At 44.4% G+C, this 19,899-nt stretch overlaps 1 protein-coding gene across 5 annotated transcripts; it reads left to right on the top strand.

Annotated features, from left to right (window-relative positions):
• Positions 1–229: 229 nt before the first annotated feature.
• Positions 230–18,606, top strand: LMO4 (LIM domain only 4). 5 transcript variants are annotated; one of them, XM_069094551.1, is made up of 5 exons: positions 230–1,111; positions 4,279–4,517; positions 12,459–12,555; positions 12,936–13,091; positions 17,811–18,606. In XM_069094551.1, the coding sequence occupies exons 2-5, from the start codon at positions 4,282–4,284 to the stop codon at positions 17,817–17,819; spliced, it is 498 nt and encodes a 165-aa protein (XP_068950652.1). In that variant the 5' UTR covers positions 230–1,111; positions 4,279–4,281; the 3' UTR covers positions 17,820–18,606. The 5 variants fall into 5 exon arrangements, with proteins under 5 accessions (XP_068950652.1, XP_068950655.1, XP_068950656.1 ...); XM_069094554.1 differs by lacking the exon at positions 230–1,111 and adding an exon at positions 3,561–3,673; XM_069094555.1 differs by lacking the exon at positions 230–1,111 and adding an exon at positions 3,713–3,825.
• The last annotated feature ends 1,293 nt before the right edge of the window (positions 18,607–19,899 follow it).

Here is a 19,899-nt window from a genome sequence, read left to right as displayed (position 1 = left end):
ACTTCTTCTCCCCCACCTCCCTCTCTTTCCCCCTCCCCTCGGCCTCCCCCCTCCCACCCCCGCCTCCGGTTTCAGTCTTCCCTTTGTCCTCCCCCGGATTGGCAGGTTTTATTATTCCGCCTGAACAATCCGTGCGCGCAGTGGCTGAGGCGCGCTGACGTCGGCGGCCGAGCTGGAGAGTAGTTGGGATTTTGCTCTGTCAGTAACACATGTGTAAGAGCCGCGGAGGGAGAGCGCGAGCGGGCGAGAGGCCAGCGCCGCCTTCGAGCCGGGCAGCAGCGGCGGCAGCAGCACGGACAGCGGCGGCGGTGGCGGCGGCGGCAGCCTCCCTGCTTCGACCCGGCTGTGGGGCTCGCCCCCGGCTCCGCTCCCCGCGCTCGCATTCCTGCGGAAGGCTGCTCTGAGTGGCCTGCGAGGGACTCCGCCTGCCCGCCCGCCCCGCCGCCCCGCCGCCCGCCCGGGCTGTTGTTGTTTCCGCTGCTGCTGCCACCGCCGCTTTCTGGATCTCAGCAATCGCCGCCGCCTCCGCCTCCGCCAGACCAGAGCGAGTGAGGGAGGGAAGGAAGGAGGAGGAGAAGGAGGAGGAGTAAGGGGGGGCCGGGAGGGGGGGGGGGGGGGGGTGCCGAATATACAAAGTGAAGCCACATTGCCAAACTTGCAGCAGCGACTGCAGCAGTCGCCGCCGCCGCGCCTGAAGCCGAGCAGCTCGCGGGGGCCCGAGAGCTAGCCAACCAGCCAGCCTTGCAGCTGCTCGAGCGAAGCTGGAGGAGGAGGAGGAGGAGGAAGAGAAAGCGAAGGACTGAGACTGAACCCTCTGCTCCTGGGCCAGGCGGCCACTTCACTGGGGGGCACCCGACCCACCAATAGAGCCGCGCACTAAAAAAAAAAGAAAGAAAGAAAGAAAAAAGATTACCTTGTCCCACCCCCTCCTCCTCCCCCCTCCACTCCACTTCTGCAAGAAGAACTCGCTCCCTCCCTCCCTCCTTCCTTCCATCCATCTATCCATCCAGCTCCATCAGTCCAGCAGCCCCGGGGAAGCCGAGCGAGCGGCTCCGCTGAGATCTCGCAGCCGCAGCCGCCGCCGCCGCTTTGCAATATAGGGGAAAAGCAGGTAAGCGGACTTGCTGGGGAGATGAGATGGGGCGGGAGGTGTGTGTGTGTGGGGGGGGGGGGGTGGGGTGGGGGGGGGGTGGGGGGGGGGGGGGGGGGGCGGGGGTGGGTAGCAGGGGGGTTGGGGGTGCTGGTGGTCCGGGGACCGGGAGGGGGGGGGGGTGTCCTGTACTGTGGTTGTTTGGCTGCTTTCCCTTCACCGTCCCAAATTGCAAGTAAACAATACGTCGGCTTAGATAATGAGAGAGTCTGAAACTATAGAGGAAGGCAGGCTGGGGGGCGGGCTGGCAGGCGGGTGGACCGAGCAGGAGGCCGGCAGGCCGGCAGGCAGGCGAGCACCAGGGCCGTCAGCTTTGTAGCGGTCCCTGCTTACAAAAGGGCTTGTTCGAAGAGGAGGGCTTGGTGGGGGGGAAAGGGGGGGAGCGCCTTTCCAGCCTAGAAGTGAAAGGCTTTGCCTGTTTCGGTTATGAATTGAGGTGTGGAAAAATAGTCTTGCCTCCCTCCTCCCCCAACCCCTCTTCACCCCCCAGTAAACACTATTTTTGAAACAGTGGCAGAAAGGATCAAAGTGGGCAAGGGGTTTGTATTAGTGTCTTTTTTTTTTTTAAAGAAAAAAAATTCCTTTTGGCTTATAAGTCTTTTGTTTCAATCCAGGAGAAATCCGGTGAATCACCTAATTAAAATCAAGACATGAATTAAGCATCCATTTTTGTACTACAAATTGCCAGCTCTACGCCTGTCCCTCCCTTGGTCTCCATTAAAAAACACCAGAGACGTTGTTAAAGGGGGGCTTATTTTGCCTCTAGCCGCCAGTTCTGCTTTCTGTTTCACTGACTCTATCCCAGGACCTAAATTGCTCGGCTATGTAATTACTAGAATATAAGCCTATTTAACTTAAAAGCTTTTCCTTTTTTTTTTCCAACTCTAAATGAAACTTGATGAGGGCCCGTCCTTAGTTATCTGGGGAGTCAGTTTCTGGTCAGTCCTTGATTCATCATCTCTTTTAGATTTAATCAGCATTAAGGTATTGCTTGTTCTTAAGAGCTTTAGCTAATGGGGTTACTGGATGCTTTTGCTCAGTGTAATGTTTCCTTAAAAAATTATATATATATACATATATACACACAAATATATAATACATACACATATAACACACATGCACAATACATACATACACACATTATTATTAACTTCTCACCAAAGATTCAGGATAAGCAGCATGGGATCTCTCCCCACCTCTCTCCCTCTCTTCTCTCCTTCTCTCCCCCCCCCCCCCTTAAAGGAATTCAAAGCGATTATAACGTAAAGGGAAACAGTTTTAAGACTCTGGGCAGGAAATGCAGATTCATTTGGGTTAGGGCTGAAATTGTAACAAAAAGCAATTCCTCGAGTAAATGCATCAGATAAATCAATTTACATAAAGGTATGATGCATTCGGATAAATGCAATGCTAATGGGTTTTAGAGTGGTCCTGTTTCCAAAGTCTCGGGGTTTTGTTACAGCTTAATTGGTGGAGTTCTTTTTCTGGTTTATTGTGTGGTCACTAGAGACACGTTCAGGGACGCTTTCGCAGGAAATGTGTTTAAAAATCGCCCTATTTTAGGAACCCAGGGACTTGGTTCTTGGTGCCCTCCCCTCTTGCCAGCTACTAAGTTGGGCCAGGGGCAGGCAAAATAAAAAGTTCGCCTTCTTTCTTAGGAGGTATCAGTCTGAATGCCTTTAGGAGATGGCCCAGAGCCTTGGTATGAGTACACACACTCGGCTTACAAAGGACAAAGACAAAAACATGCTGCTTAATTGGCAGTAAATAACTTGATCTTTTTATAGTATAAGTGACTGGAGGTACTCTAGGAGTTTATTGGACTCGGGATCGGAGGCCACAAATTAATCGGGTTAGTCTAAGCTTTATAAATTGATTCCTATATTATCCCCCAGTTGCTGCCTCTCTTGTGGCATTCATTTAGAAAGTGTGGGGGAATTTTTTTAAAAGCCGTTTTTGGTGACAGCCTGGCTAGCCCGAATTTAACTAGTGTATCCCCTTGATCGTTCTCAGATTATCAGCAAAGTTCTTCCCTCCTACTTCACTCCATACTCCCCCCCCCCTTTTTTTTTTTTGATGGAACAAAGCTTTAGCATTTAAATTACTGATCAAGGGCAGATTAGCGAGACAAAAGTGGAGTGTGTTTGTATAGGAAGTTAACAGGCGTCCTAAAGTTCAATGATCTATTATTCTGGCCGGTGTCCTGAAAACCCAGAGAAAACACTCATTGATCTTCAGAATGAAATGAGATTTGGAACAATAATGGGAGATGGCCGTCACCACAATGGCATGTGAAAGGTGCTGTTTAAAAAATCCGAAAAACCAGTTTCGCAACTTTACACACTGCACTCTCCCTCTCTCCCTTTCCCCCCACTCCCATCCTCCATCCCCCTTTCCCCTCCCACCCCCACTCTTTCTATTTCCCTCTGCTCCCTCTCTCCCTCCCTCCCTCCCTTTCAGGAAACTGAAGTGTTCCCAACTTGAGCTCCAGCTGCACTTCCCAGAGTTGGGCATGACAAGGGGGTAGGGGGCTGCGAGGGGTGGGGGGGGAGTGGGGAGCCTGGGCTCGGCCTCCCTGCCTGCTCCCTTGCCCACACTGCTTCTGCTCGTCCTCCTACCTCCACTGCTGGGGCTGGGGGTGAGGCGGTGGGGTAAATGACCCTCATTTGCTAGGGGTGAGATGCGTGCCGAGGTGGGGGTGGGGGGAGATAGGCGGAGGCTGGGGGCGGGGAGTTGAGAGTGGGTGGGTGGGAAGGAGGGAATCGCACTGCTGAGCCTCTCGCTGTAAGACTTTTGACAGTCTCCAAGCTGAAGTTGTCAGTGTGGGCTGCTCTGCAAAGTTCAGAGGCAGCCTCTTGGATTCGGATCCGAGCCCTGGGAAAAGTGCTTTTGAAAGAGGGTCTGGTTTGTGCCCCTTCCTTCCTCCTTCGCCCGATCACGGCTGACCTTGCCTCCCCAGCCTGTCCCCTACTTATCAGCAGCCCTTTGGGGAAAGGAAATTCGGACCCTGTGCGCCAACACAGACACACACACACACACACACACACACACACACGGGCGATCAGCCGCTTGATTCAAACCCCACCCCCCCTTTCCCTGTTTTGTGTCTCTCCCTTTCCTTCCTGCAGACCATGGTGAATCCGGGCAGCAGCTCGCAACCTCCCCCGGTGACAGCGGGCGCCCTCTCCTGGAAAAGGTGCGCCGGCTGTGGGGGCAAGATCGCCGACCGCTTCCTGCTCTATGCCATGGACAGCTATTGGCATAGCCGGTGCCTGAAGTGCTCCTGCTGCCAGGCTCAGCTTGGGGACATTGGCACGTCCTGTTACACCAAGAGCGGTATGATCCTTTGCAGAAATGACTACATTAGGTAAGCAGATGCTGCATGTCTGTGAGATCTGCTGGGGTGGGGAGTCCCGGGAATGCAAAGTTGGGATGGGTGGGTGGAAGTTGTACCTGCCACAATCAACTGTTGCTTCCCCACCACCTTTTCTGGCTATGAAAGGACTGAAAGAAGAAAAGGAGGTTGAATTGGCAGCGGGAAGAGAAGTTGGAATTGTTTGCTTTCCTGTTCCCTTTCTAGTTTTTATTTTAAATTAGCTGTGAACCCCCATGCTCTGTAAGAATGTCTCTTGGTGCCCAGCTTCGGGTTATTACTGGGAGGCCCAGGGGGAAGACCGTGGGGGCCCCCTGATCTCTTTCATGTGGCTGCCAGTCCAAAAGGAGTCCCCACTAAAAATAAACAAAAATCAAAAGGCAGTCTAATCTGCTTTCCTAAAGGTTGGGCAGTAGTATTTACCAAGAAACAACGGACAGCCAGTTGGCTTCAAAATAAAACTAGTTAAGGGGAAATGACTTACCCATGGTGGTATCTGATTAATTATAATATTTACATAAGCACCTTTAAACTTTTTTGAGTGGAAAGAGAGTGACTCATTCTTTATGCTCCTTGTAAAAAGGCTGATTAACTATCAGTGTAAAGGCCTGTAATTCTGCTTGTAGCCAAAGAACCTAGTGGTAATGTTTGTCTTTATACTGTTTGTTTGTTATATAGAGTCCAGGAACTTAGAATCTTGTGTGGTTTGCAATGTAGAAAAGATTGATATTTCCTGAAGAAGAGGTCAGGGTTTTTTTTTTTTTTGTTTTGTTTTTTGGATTGTGTGTGTGTGTGTGTGTGTGTGTGTGTGTTATGTATACCTACCACCCTAGATCTCCAAACAGATTTGTGAAAAACTGTGAAATATGTTAATTTTGCATTCTTTAGTTAATGTATAGTAACATCATGATCTTTTCTAACAAGTTTCAGTGCAATTAATAGAAAGAATTCAGGAGGTCAGGTGCCTATAGGATCTTTTCAGGTGAACTCAAGCTCCTTAAACTCATTAATTTGAAAGGAGGCATTTGAAGGATTACACACATTTAATTTGAGTAAATGGTTTGATAGACTGATGCACATGAATGCTTCAAGGAGGTGTTCTATTTCAACATCCAGTAATTAAAAAAAAAAAAAAGACCATGCTTGGCATAAGAGAAATGCAGAGTTTTAAGATGAATTGCATTCTATTTAAATGTTTGGGGTTTTTAATGTAAATGCCAAGTGTATTCTTAAGTATTTTCCCCTCCTCCTTTAATAGTTAATAGAAAAGTTGTTGCTTTTTTCCTTTCCTTGTGGAGGAACCAATTGGTTTATAATACCTTAAAAGTTTATTTTTGGAGCACTGGCCTTATTCTCCATTAAGTCGGGAAGGACGTAAATAGTATATACTGGGCATGAATAAAGGAAATGTTCATTCAGTTGTCATTAGTTTAAAATGATGGGGGGTAATTAAAAGTTTTTATTTATTTTAATACTGCATTCTCTGGCCAATATGCTTGCTTTCTCAGAGAACTCAGTAGAAGAAAGGAAAATAAGAAGAAAAGGGTTTTTTTTTTTTAAGGGGAAAGATAGTATGGTAGTTTCTAAATGTCCTTTCAGCAGTAAATGTTGGGAAATCAGCACATGGGTGTGTGTTGGGGGGGGTGGGCGCTGTGTGGTAATGCTTTCTGGTCCTCCATCCAAGCAGCACCATAAGCCTGACTGTGTTGTAATTAAACAGAGCAGAACTGTGGATAAGAAGAGGTTTGGTTTGAAGTGGGGGAAGAAAGGGCACGACTGTTCAGATGCAGTGAATGGTGGTACAGTTTCATAACCCTCTAAAGCTCAAACAAACCTTCCCTTCTGATTGTCACTAATTAAAAAGAGAAGATGCCTCCAGTCCATTTGAATTTCCCCAAGGCAAGTTCAGGCATAAGACTTATTTCATGGGGGCCAAAAATGAATGCCCATTTTGTTTCTCCGTGTTCTCTGCAATTACGAACATGGAGTGTGATCAGCCCTGGGTGTTTCAGGGTTGATGGCCCTCTTCCATCTAATGACTTTCTCCCCTTTTCCCTGGATCTGGATAATTGGACTTAACTTAGCATGTGCTGGAGTAAGGCATTCACTGAAACTTGAACTGGATTGCTCGAATGAATATTTAGATATTCCTAGGAGATCTGTGAAGGGCGTGGAAGTCTTCATTTATTGAGCTGAACTCTGAAGAGTTCACAGTTTTCAGCCTGCCACCTCCAAACCGAGAAGTCTAGAACCCACTACCTACCTACCCAAATTCCAGAATGGATCTGGGCAGTTTCAGCGAAGCTTTTGCCAGGCCTGCTGGGGGTGGGGTTTGGGTTTGTTTTTCTAGAAGTGACTTGACCTATACTTTCTTCCTTCTCCTTCCATTCCCCACCCCCCAGTTTGAAGAGCTGTCAGTTTCCTTATCTGAGGCCAAATCCATGTGCACAACTCTTAATCAGAGTCGCTGGGGGAAAATTAGACGTGAATAACAAAATGAAAAGCGGATTGATCAGCTAAAACGGCTGCCGCCAGGTGAAAGGGACTCTGGTGCTTTCCTGAGCGGGGGCTGGGACCACAGAGCGATTTATTAAGGGGCTTTTAAACTGTCTTGAGGTTGTGGCTTTTGAAAACGACCCAGATCTGGCTAAAAGCAGCAGATTCTACCTTCATGGCTAAGCTGGGAGAGGCAGACAAGCCAGCCGGGCTCGAGTGGAAAGCAAGGGGAGCCAAAGTGGGGGGGGGGGGAGGAGAGGGAGATGGATTACCTTGCTGACCCCTCCCCCCACCCCTTTAAGGCTAAGGATCCTTTGGGTGGAGAGTAACGACGGGGCTTCTGCCCTCACTCTCAAGATTTCAGATAAAGCTGCCGCAGCCCCAGCTCCAGCCGCCAGCAGCCGGGAATCCGCACACAATTAAAAGCTTTAATTAGAGGCTCCTCCATTTTCTCTTAGTTCTGATGGGCTTTATCTAATGAGATCTGGTCTCTGGCTTAGATCTGCTCAGAATGACGTGTCCGAAATGAATGAGAGCCCCGTTGCAAACAAAACATTTAATTAACAAAATTGGCCTCTAAGAGAGGGAGGGGAAGTCTGGAGGTTGGGGGGTGCTGTTATTCTGGCGGTTCTTAAAGGGGCCTAGGCCAACCTACTCTCTTCCTTTCCACCCCCCCCAATCTTGCTAGTCCTGAGATTTTGGAAACGCCCCCGCCGTCTTGTGCAAAGTTGCTTCTGGACTCCTATGCTTCCTGGTCTCTTTCAGTCTCCTCTCTTCTCCCCCCCCCCCCCCCCCCCCCCCCCCCCCCCCCCCGTTTCCTCCTCTCATGGGACCTGCTGCTGCCTTCGGATAAGGAAGTTAGGGGAGAGACGGGTGGGGCTTACGGGGTGGGGGAGGGAAAGGAAATCCAGCGGAAGGCTGTGTGTGGGTCCCGGGCTATGTGGGTTGCCAGACTTCATCGGGCTTGCAGGCCGGTGAACTAGGCCAAGTGGGGGCTGGGGGTGCGGCGGTGGCGCACCGGCGGTGCCCCGACGGCTGTCTCTAGCTGCGGTGCTGCTGCTGCTGCTGCTGCTGCTGCTACCACCGCCGCGGCTGCGGTGCAGGGCGGAGCGGAGCAGACGCCCCGGGCCTGGGGCGAGCAAAAGGGCGGGAGCTCCGCTGGAGAATAGCTATCGCCTCTCGCTGCTGCGTGCTCCCTTCTTTGCAATTCACGTGGCTCTCCGCAGCCGCAGTCTGCACCGTGCAGCGGGGCGGGGTAGGGGGCTGGGGGAGGGAGGAGACGGCAGCAGCAGCAGGGGGAGGGGAGTTCAGAGGGGTGTGTGTGTGTCTGTGTGTGTTGGGGCTGGGGTTTGGGGGAGGGACAGTAGTGGTAGAAATCTGGGAGCCGCCAGGCAGGCGAGTTCATTTCCCTGGTAATCAACAGCAAGCTGCTATATTCAGAGAATGCTGTCCCTTTAATTGAACAGGCTAGGTAATTAAATGGCATTTTTCCAATAGGACGTGCTAGGTAAATCTAATAGTTGGTTATTTAATATCACTTTGAAGTCTGCCCACTCAAGCACAATGACAGCATAGGAGCATGTGAACTATTAGCTAGGAGAAAAAAAAAACCCAGGATCTCAAAAATTAATTAAATCGCATGCAATTTAGGGGGAACGTTTATCTTGATTTGTCATAACAGAATTAATTCAAGGCCTCCAATTCACTTGGGGGCAGATCTGTTACTCTGAATTAACCAAGCGTAATTTGGCTGATTTTTTTCCCCCTCTTTCTAATGCAGCACTTGCCATTATGCGCAGCCCCCCTCTTAAGTATCAATAGCTTCTGGGGCTTTTAAGGTGCTCGGTCTCTAGTTATTCTGAAGTACCTTTAATGGACTTGGCTCCAGGCATAATTTCTGTGTTGCATTTCTTTGTTACGTTTTAATATAGCTAGTGCAGAATTTAGATTAAATATAGGAACTTGCAGGAAACCCAATTGCTTTTGGATCAGTAGCTGTAGAAGTGCATTTTTCTCTTCTGATAGGTTGCTGATATATTTACTTGTAGGTAGAAACGTGTAGCTTGCCACCCCCTTTAGAAATGCTGCCCCCGTTTGCCTGTCGGTGTAGGAAACACCTCCAGGAATGTCTTAATATTACATGTTTGCTCCTTAAAGTAGTAACATAGTTGAAAATGAGCCCAGATATTGGTCATCAGATTTCCAAGATGATGCTGAGATATAATACCAGACTAAAAATAGGACTATCTTTTTTTCCCCTTCCTTCCTCCTCTTCTCCATCCCTTAACGTCATTGGGAGAGAGTTGGGGGGCAGAGCTGACAAATAGGACCCAGCTACATGGGAGTTCTCCAAATAAGAACGAACCACCTTTAGAATGCAGGCTTGTGGGGGATTTCTCCTTCTTCTGCGGCTTCTTTTCCATATAAGGGACCGCTTGATGTTTGTGATTGATTGCGTTGCCCAAATGCTGAAATATTAACGACCTTCTTGGACTGAGGACCCAAAGAAAGGAAACTGAAACCGATTCTGTCATCACAATTAAAGAGTCCCCTGGCTTTAATTAGCCTGACCTGGGGTATATCTCCCCGTAGCTTGAGTTAAAGAGAAAAGAGCCCATTAAAGTCCAGTCTGAGACCGATAGCTACTTAATTGAGCACCTAAAGCCTCGAGCCTTTTAAATCAAACACTGTCCTGGACAGTCCCCCTGGTTAGATAATTAACTCTCTAGCCTCACAGGGGAAAAAAAAAAAAACTTTTCAGGGAAAAAAAAAGTCGAGTTTCTAATAGTCGCCTTCATCCTGGGTGAAGGGGGGAGAGGACAATGTACAGTGTGTTTAGAGACACCAACCGTTAGGCTCTCGAGGCCTGCCTGAAACAAGGGCCTGGAACAATCTCCAACAGCATTGATATGTTGTTAAATACTGCATTAGCCACGAGGAGATTTTAGTCATTTCCAAACTTTGTAACTATAATTTTCTACTCTTTTGTACATCATGTGATTGGGGATGGGCTGGGGTTGATTGTTCTCAGAAAGGTTATGGAGGCAGTGCTGGGGAAAATAAGATGTATGAAAAGCTTTTGGATTACATATGACTGCACGGATTATTAAAATACACTTAGCTGCCAAAGACGTGCAGCTGACTTTACTCAGGGTGAATTGTTAAATAAATGAACACTCAGGCAGCACAATCAGATCGGTGCTGGGAAAGTGTGTTTTTAAGATGGTGTGGTACGAGTGAACCTGTTGGGGGTGGTGGCAGCCGTAATTACAGACTCTTGTTCTCAGAAATACTTGTAGAGAGCTCATATTCATCATAAGAGGATATTTGGCCCTCCGTTCTAGGATTCTGTTTTCCCAGTCACTCCCCCACCCCCCTCCCCACCCTCCCAGTCTCCTTTAGTCCCCAACGTGCATTTTGCCACACTGACAGGTTTTTAACTTTTTGTTGTTGTTACTTAAACCCCTGTTCTTTTCCATTCCTTTTTGGGGATTGAGGAAACCTGGCCCTTGCCCATACTTTGTTCCCCCATGCTGTTTCTCTTCTCTGCCCACCCTGTTCTCCAAACTTTGTTGATGGTGACACCCAAAGCCCAAGAGAATACAGTGCTGGGAGGTGGGGGAGAGTGAGCAAACGAGGGGGTAAAAAAGAAAGAAAGAAAAAACCCAGTAGGATTTCATCAATAGTCCTGAAGTGGTCAAGCTTTAGACACCAAACATCTCAGTGGCCCGAGAGCTTCCAGGCAGGGCTGTCCTTTGGCTGGAGGTCCTGCTAGTGTATTATTCCAGCCTTCCCTTTGTAACCATTCCTGATTCTGCAAGAACGTGTCAATGTGTCGTGGATCTCAGACTAATTAGTTTTGAAATGGAGTTTTGATTGAACTCTTCAAATCGATGCTGCTGCAAAATTTGTTTCTCGGTCTTCCTATTAAAAGCCATCTTAAGGGGCAGTTTTACTACTCTCCCTGTCGTTCAGTCGATACATTTAATAACAACTTACAGGCTATTTTCAATAAAGTGGCGACAGCAAATTAGTAGTTTGAACATGACAAGCCTCCTCTGCAAGACCAGATTCTGAAAACTCAGAGCAATTATTTTTTTATACAGAGGCATGCTGCAATCATTCAGATTACGGCTATTCTATAGGAACACGTCTTCAAGTTTTGACACCAGCAGAATTTTATGACTTTATTTGGACAAGGAGGAAATGCAAATATTAATATTTATCATGACACCTATACATTAATTTGTAAATCCTGATGACCCTGTTCTGAAAGAGAGTCTGTGACCCTGTACCCACTTGTTCTAATCCTCACCTTCTGCTGTGTAATCATTTGGGCTTGATTAAAAAAAATGTGGATCTTTAAGAAGGAAGGATCCAAATAAATAAAAAAGCTAGCTGTGGGTACTCTCTGAAAGCGAAGTTCAGTCTTCATTTAAAATCTCTTCTTGTGCCTTTAAACACATTTAGAAAATTATGTATCTCTTTTCACTACACTCGACTTCCTTGTACTCTTCTCCCCCCCTCCCACAGCCTTTTCCCTTTTCTCTCTTCCCCCTCCCCGCCCTCTCCCTCTCCCTCTCCCTCCACCCCCACCCCCCCATGGCAGATGTTGTGGTCTCATTTGATTGCATAGGAAAACTGCAGTGATACAGCAAACACCCAGAGAGATATGATGACAAATGGGTCCAGATCCCGGTAAATTACTTTCTGCTCAAATCGAAATTTCATTCAGTTTGTTGCTAGCAGAGATGAAGTAATCTAAATTGTGGACTCAGGAGCAGATAGAGGGAAGTTGGAGCAAGCATTTCATTATCAAGAGAGAGAGAAGGTTAGGATGAAAGAGATGAGCAGAGGCAAATCTTAAGTGTTGACACCATGATTGAAAAGGTTAACCCATACACATTATATATCAACCTGGATAGCAGAGAGTTTCTAATGGAAACTCTTCCCTGATGGGGGTTTACTGGAGTTTCAATACACTGCGCATGATGTCTTCTTAGATATACAATCAAATCCTCTTAACCCTTTTGATGACTCATATCTCAAGATATGATTAAAGTACAAAAGAGTTCTTCATATAATTTCAAGGACACAATGCATTTAAACTCCAGTCATGAATTGTATCTTTTTTTTTATGATGAACTCAGTAATCTGATAAAAATGTGTGTAGTACAGAATTCTTTTGTATTTGCTAGAGGTGTAAGTCAATATTTTTGATTAAATCCTGTGCTTCCTCTTCCTGTGTGGTGGTCAGAAGTTAGTCAGTCCCCTCCCCCAAAATGGGTTTCCTGTTGGATGTAAATCCGTTTCAGAACTCTGTGGCCTGTGCCTAGGAAAGAACTTAGGGGTGGGGCTGGAGAGTAGGGAAGGATTTGGGAGGGGGGTAGTTCTTTGATGGAGCTGGAACACTCATGGTTGCCCTCACCTTTGTTTCAGGTTATTTGGGAACAGTGGGGCATGCAGCGCTTGTGGACAGTCCATCCCTGCCAGTGAGCTCGTCATGCGGGCGCAAGGCAACGTTTATCATCTGAAGGTAGCTCTTGGCTCCCCTCTCATCCTCCCTCGGGCTGTTGTATTTCATTGTTTTCTTATCTGGGATACTCACCTAGTATAAACTCTGCTCATGTCTGTATACTGGGACTAGCTAGGGAATAGTAGAGCCTTTGAAGGTGTTGTCCATGGGAGGGGCCCCCGTGTGATTATTACATTCGTGGGCACACAACATACACTTCCATTGAGTTGGGGCTGATACCCCCCAGAATTGCCTATTAGGAAAAAACCAAAAACAAAAGCTTAGAACTCAAGTGTTCCTCTACTTGATAGGCACCCCTATCTGGAGTGGCTACTCCAGACTTGGCACCAAAAGACTTCATTTTACACCTGTTTCCAATGGTTTTTATCTTTCCTTTCCAGTGTTTTACGTGCTCTACCTGCCGGAATCGCCTGGTCCCGGGAGACCGGTTTCACTACATCAATGGCAGTTTATTTTGTGAACATGATAGACCTACAGCTCTCATCAATGGTCATTTGAATTCACTTCAAAGCAATCCACTACTGTCAGACCAGAAGGTGAATACCCAACAATTACTAATGAGCTTTCTTAGAGCAAGGTGGGACAGCTTGCTTCTTCCAACCTTGAGTTTTCTAGGCTGTGGTTTTTCTTTTGTGTCACCCTTGTAAGAGACACAGATGAGAGTCCAGGTCTGGTGTTCCGAAGTGGGGTGGGCAGATGCAAATACTCTGAGGTGGAGGGCTACCTGTTAGGGAAATCTGCTTGTCTTAAATTTGATTTTAGCCTTAACTGCCCTGCAGCCTCGGGGCATGAAAAAACCAAGCCCAATAGGAAACTAATCATTAGAAACCATGGGATCTTTGGGAGATGCAGAAACAGAGTGCCATAGGTAGTCATGGGAGGAAAATTAGAACCTTAATTTTTGTAAACAGGACTACATGTCTTTGTCATGAAGAAAAAAGAGTCCTGTGTTGATGGTTGAAATCTAGACACCTGCCATCCATCCCCAGTTTGCTTTGGATTTATTTTTAGAATAGCAGTTTTACAAAACATACTGTAATACCTGTAATACCGGAGGAGAGCATTTCTGTTGATTGGTAGGCCCATAAATTTGAATAAGTTATGGCATTTAAAACAAAGTTCTTAGTCTCTCTAAGCTCTCTGCACCACTAATAACACCATTAAAGATTATGCATCTCTTTTTCTGATCCATAACTTGAAAGCCTTTGGACCATACTTAGATGAGTAAATTATATACGGGGTACAAATTATGGCATGTTAGAAGGCATTTCAGAGGAAAATGTTCTGATCAACAGTTGTCCAGCACCCTTAGAACTGGATAGTTTGAGATCTATTTTAATCTGTTTAATAAGTCTTACAGCTATGCAAGCGAGTGCATTTTGATAACCGCTGTGCTTAATTTGTAACAATTACTGTCAACCTTCAGTTAAGAGACTGTTCATTCCACACTGGTCCAGAAAAGAGTGAAATGTATGAGTCTCACACATAATTTTATTCACATCATATTTCATACTGATTATGTATTGATGACATTGATTCATTTACTCTTTACAGCGCCACTTGCATGGATATTAAATCTTATTGACCACAGATGAATTTTAATTTCAGATTGGTGATAGATTTTTCCATCAGCTCTGATAGTCTATTTGACTTTTTCATCATTAACCCAGGCAATCGCATAGGACTGAGTTATTGCATTGAAACAAAAAGCGCACACTTCACTTGGTAATTCTTTATAGATTTACAATAGGAACTTCATTAATGTCTGTTGCAAGGATCACGAAAAATAACATTTATCTGAAAAGAGGAATTCAGCAAGCTTCAAAAGTCTGGGGGAAAATAGTAGGTTTCTTTGTCTTCTGTAACTTACAAAGGCAAATGCCAAGGACTTTTTCTTTCGAATACAGGGAGGAAATGCCACTTTTAAATAAAATATAAATTTTAGCCATTCATTAAAAAAAAAGGTACCATTATGGTATAATAACATTATGTTTTCCCTCTCCCCACCTAAGTTATGAACTAAATTGAATTAAAGCTCTAGTCTCTGCCTTGGAAAGCAAACATTAACAAACTGCGTAAATAAAAGTATTTATATTACAATGTCAATTAATCAAGGAAACTTGATAGCATTTTAGCTAAGTACAAAAGTCCTAATTTCTTGTTACTGTAACTACTTAATATTGGCAAATAGATATCAAAGTCACCTCTTCAAGGAAGTACAAATAAATGCAGCAATTCATAGATTTATATGTTTGTGAATTTTAATGAAATAAATTCAGAGTGCAGACTTAAGAGAGCAATGAATCTGTTAAATGAATACTTGTAGATAGTCATTTCAGAGAAAGAGGTGAAGTCTGTCCTATTTATACAGGGTAGGGAGAAAAGTGAAACGTGTTCCAGGAATCAAGAGTTTGCTTTCTTTTTCCCTCTCCTTCCACCATAATGTAAAAGCTTAATTTCTTCTTTGAATGGGATCTTAAGTTTGTCACGAATTGTATCCCATTTATTTCCCTGGCTTTAGCAAAGCGTAAAAATGATTGTTATAGCTTTACCATCATGCATGGTAAAGAATGGAGTAGGTAGAGAAGAAATGGAAAATTGGACCAGGCCTGTGAAGCGGGTCAAAGTGAAGTAGCCCCATCGCCAACCAAGCACTAACGGAGAGGACACATAGGAGAAAAAAGAGAAGGCCTCAGTGTTGTTTTCCTGGCTTATTAAACTGAATTCGGCCACACTCAGTGAGGTAGATAAAGAGTGGGATGGAAGAATCACAGTGGCAGAGAAACATGGCTTTCTGTTAGATATTTCTGGGTAGCATCTTGCCTATGAAATAGGATGTCCACATATCTGTACATATGTACACGCACATTCACACATCTGCATATCCATAGACATATATTTCTGGATAGCATCTTTCCTATGAAATAAGATATATACATATATAGACACACACATATACTTACATAGATACACATAGCCCTACATATACATACACAAACACACATTTCTCTGTGTGTGTGTATGTGTGTATGTATATTTCTGGAGAGCATCCTTCCTGTTTTCCATATTAGGCGTTGGCAGGAAAGGAGACTGGGGCATGCTTCTTTTGGACATCAGAACCTGCTTCAGTGAAAAGAACCTAATCCTAGCAATATATTTGTTTCAGCCTGGGAAATAGAAAAAGATAGACAGAGGGATCCCAAAAGGTAATAGCACTTAAAAAGCATAAGGAAAGAGAATTTTCAGAGTAGGCACTTGTTCAATACTTTCTGAAAAACTGCCTGTTTGGGGACTGTTTAAAGACGTTTTCTTGTTAATAGAATTATCTTATATTTTTGCCTTCCGAATTTTGTGAACATCGTCAGTTTACCAAGTAGTGGTTTCATAGGTGATGTTTTGGGGCAAATAGAGTATATGACAAATACACATTGTTCTCATCATCACCATTGTTAATACTACTACTACTACTGACTAGTGTTTATATCACACTTTAAGTTTGCAAATCACTTCACATATATTGATAAGAAACCGCAGGAGAAGGGTATCCGTGAATTCCTAAGAATTCTTCTTTTTTTTCTAAATTTATCTTCCAGAGCTCTTCTTTTTCTTCAGAGGTAACAGCTTAGTTATAGAGTTCCTTGTTCCATCACTATATTTATCATATAGAAAAATAGCCATTTTTACTTCGTCATAGACTCTGTAAGTCCAGTTACATGTTGAACACATGTAATGCATATATGATACTTCCACTGCTACATGCATGTATATGTGGTGTGTATACACACATACATATAGTAAACTGATTATTTCAACATTGTCTTTTAAAGACTGCTTATTGTGTAGAAAACATCAACTTACTTAGCGCCTTTAAAGTTCCACTGTATTGTTATAAGATCTGTCCACAGGGTTTGGAATCTTTTTTGAGTTCCCATGTAGTTCTGCATCATTGATTGCGTATTCTAAGAAAAATAATTTCAAGCCTTTAAATCGGATGGCTCTCCTTGAGTGAAATGTCAGAGCACTAGTGTGTCAGGACCTAAGAAAAAAACAAAAGAAAGGAAAAAACCCCGTAGGCTTGTATCACTTAAAGGAAGCTTAGTTATCCTCAGGAGAACATTCATAGCCTGTCTATAGGGCCAAATAAACACACTCAGATACCTTCCATAGTGTTCTGTAAATTGCTGCCTGTTACCCGATTTCCCCTTCCACTTAAAAGTGAGGCTACCAAATCATTTTACTGGGCATCAACTTATCTATACTTTTTCAATAAAATGGGAGTTAGATTTCATCCCTCCATTCACTTAGAGGAAAATTTAGAGTCTCCTAGTTTCCATATCACTCAGCAATTCTCTTGTAGTTACATAATTGGTAGCGTGCGGGTGTGTGTCCATCGTAGAGGACATTGGATGCTCATTTATTAAATATGCTTGCTGGCTGCTCCCTAATCTTTGTTCTGGACAGACAAATTACCTTTCTCACACTGAGCTTCAACTCTGGGGATTTCAGCCTCCACCACTTTAATTAGCTGGAAAGTGGGGGGTTGCCGTTACTAATAGACCTCAGGCTTTTAGTAACTTAGGGAAAGGGTGAAAAGAAAACTTCCTGGGAAGCTCCAAATATTTAAAAAACCGTAAAAACCTAATATATATTATTTCATTTTGGTAATTGCAAACAGATTGTATTTGAAGACTGTGTGGATGATCATTTCCAACTTTCCCATGAAAGTCAAATTTCTCTTGAGCTAGGCACTTTTAATTATCACAATTCATTAACACATCAAGTGTGGAAGCACATGGGTTTGACTTCATGTATTGCCATGTTTATGTAACATTAAGTAACGTAGCAGATGAGAAATCTGAATCGAAGAATCATATCCATAGGTCATTCGAGATGAAGCTTGCTGTAGCTATGTTGTGGAAGGCAAGGGCATCCTGCATCCTCTGTTGTTATTTTTCTGAAACGGGAGCCCACCCTTGTCCTTTTTAAGCCATTCCTTGGAATGGACATCACTCTCAGAAACTTTCTGAAAGTCCATTTCTTGTCTCGTTTTCCCCGCTAGTAAAATGTCTAAAATGTTATGCCTTGGCTCTCCAGAGCCTGAGTAAGTAGCTTCAATCAAGTCACAGTTGGAAAGTAGTCTAATAAAAGGGGATTAGTGAATGTGGAGAAGACAAAAGCAGTCGTGTTTGAGTTTCCTATCTCTCACATTTAGCATTTTGGCTAAGATGCCCATTTTTTTTTTCTATTTCTTCCAGGTCTGCTAAAAGGTCAGAGTAATGCAGAATGCGTGCCTTCATCTCAAATTTTGTTCATCCCAGATGGATCCCATGTGTCTCCAATAGACAAGTTACCTTTGTAGCTAGCCCCAGTGCCAGCTTCATAACACTGCACCTTCTTTATTCCTGATTGCCCTTCCCACATTTATTGGTGTATTAAAATGACTGAATATGAGCATTAAGGACTCCATGAACCTGGGCTAATGGGAGACTGTAGAGAATATGAAAAAAGATCCACCGGAAGACATCTTTGGGGGGGAGGGGGCTGGGAGGGTGGGGAGGGAAATGACTAATGAAGCTAATTAAAAGAAGCGTTCAAATCTGCTTTCTACCCTCATTAACAATTAGCAGGGCACTGGCCGGAGTTTGTACCCTGTGTTTTTCCTTAACAACATTCTCTTTGCTCTCTGTATATTTAGGTGTCGTAAGGAAATGTGTTTTCAATCCAAACTGAACATGAGATAAAGGAAAGAGATGTGGCTTTTGTGATATTCAATCACACGAACACTTTTATTGTATCTCTGTAAAATACAATGTATGTATGCATGTAAGTGTTTTTTGTCCTAATGTTGCTACTTCCCATGGCAAAAAAAAAAAAAAGGAAAAATTGGAAAAAAAAAATGTCAGGCTCATAGAAGCTGCCGTGTAGAAATTCCGCCCCCCTCCTCTTCTAATTTGCTGAATGAGACAAATCTTTTATTTGTGATATTTTCAGAGACATTTGCTCCTAGTATGGTGTATTTAAATAATAAAAACTTAAAAGGAAAATACCAAACTGTGTTTGGTTTTAAACACTTTTCTTATTTGTCCTGTATTTTGAAGACTTTTCAGTTCTGGTGCTGTGACTGCAAGTTCATTTTCTTTATTTTGGGGAGGGGAGGTGTCATCTGTGTTTTCCCACTCTTTGCTAGTAAGTCTTTCTTCAGACTACTTCACCATGTCTTCTCTGGCAGAGGTACAGGAGTAAGGCTTCAAACAGTGTTTTTCCCCATTCAGAATATTAATTCTGATAAGAGCAGACATTTCACTACATTCTCCCATTAGGTTGTGTGTGTGCATGTGTGCGAGTGTGTGTTGTAGAGCACACACACACTTATAGATATATTTATCAAGTATTCATCGACTACTTCAGCTCCTCAGCCCATATCCACTTGGACAATACCATATACTGATGAAAAAGCATGTTAAAGCTAAAGGTCTAATGATTGGTGTCTATCTTTTTTTTTCCTCTTACCTAGTTTATGGTTTTTGAAGGAAATAGCATCTCTAAACCTGGCAGATACCTGTTTGCAGGTTCCATTAGCTGACAGGAGCCCAGAGCTCATTTTATGGCCATCTTCAATGGGGGAAGAAGCCATTTCCCAGTGAGTTTTAAGTACCGATATGGGCTATAGTGTGATGTTTATTTTGTTTTTCCTATGATTGCCCCTCTATTCCTTCTTCCTGTCTCTCCCCTCTTTTCCTCTCTCTTTCTTCCCATGTGTTTGCAGAGGATTCAGGTTTCATTTGGTCGTATCCTTGAGATGTTTGTTTACTGGTTTTGAGACAGCCCAGTATCCACTATGGCTCCCTCAACCCCTTTAGAGATACCCTGGGGAAAGAATATTTTGGATGACCCGGCAGGCACATGTCTGGTGCCTGGAAAGAAATGGGGAGAAAACCTGGTAACTCTATCAGACGTTGCCGATGCTGCTATGGGGGGGGGGCTGAATGAATTAACCGTTAGCAAATCTCACTTATGACTTTTTATCGCAGGCCAATAAAAAGAAGTGTGTTGATACTCAGACTTTTGATTTCCTTTTTGCTTTTAAAAATAGTTTTTATTTTGTTTTATCTGCGACTCAGAAAGCTCCCGATACATACACTGTCTGTGGTAATGCAGATAGACTACATTATCGCAGAAGTTGAGCCCTGCATATCTGAAACAGTAACCACCAGTTTCCCCTTGAGGTCTCCTGCTTTGCTGTCCACCAAGGTCTTACTTGGTACTTTCCACCTTTCACACTGGGAGTGGAGGCGGCGGTGGTGGTGGTGGTGGTGGTAGTGGTAGGGTGTCATTCTAAAATAT

The sequence above is a fragment of the Petaurus breviceps genome, unplaced genomic scaffold, assembly GCF_028583685.1.
Source record: "Petaurus breviceps papuanus isolate PSGF00001 unplaced genomic scaffold, PetGlider_PUasm1.0 220, whole genome shotgun sequence".
Taxonomy (NCBI): Eukaryota; Metazoa; Chordata; class Mammalia; order Diprotodontia; family Petauridae; genus Petaurus; species Petaurus breviceps.
The sequence above is the reverse complement of the archived record's forward strand: the minus strand, read 5'-3'. Positions and strand labels throughout refer to the sequence as shown.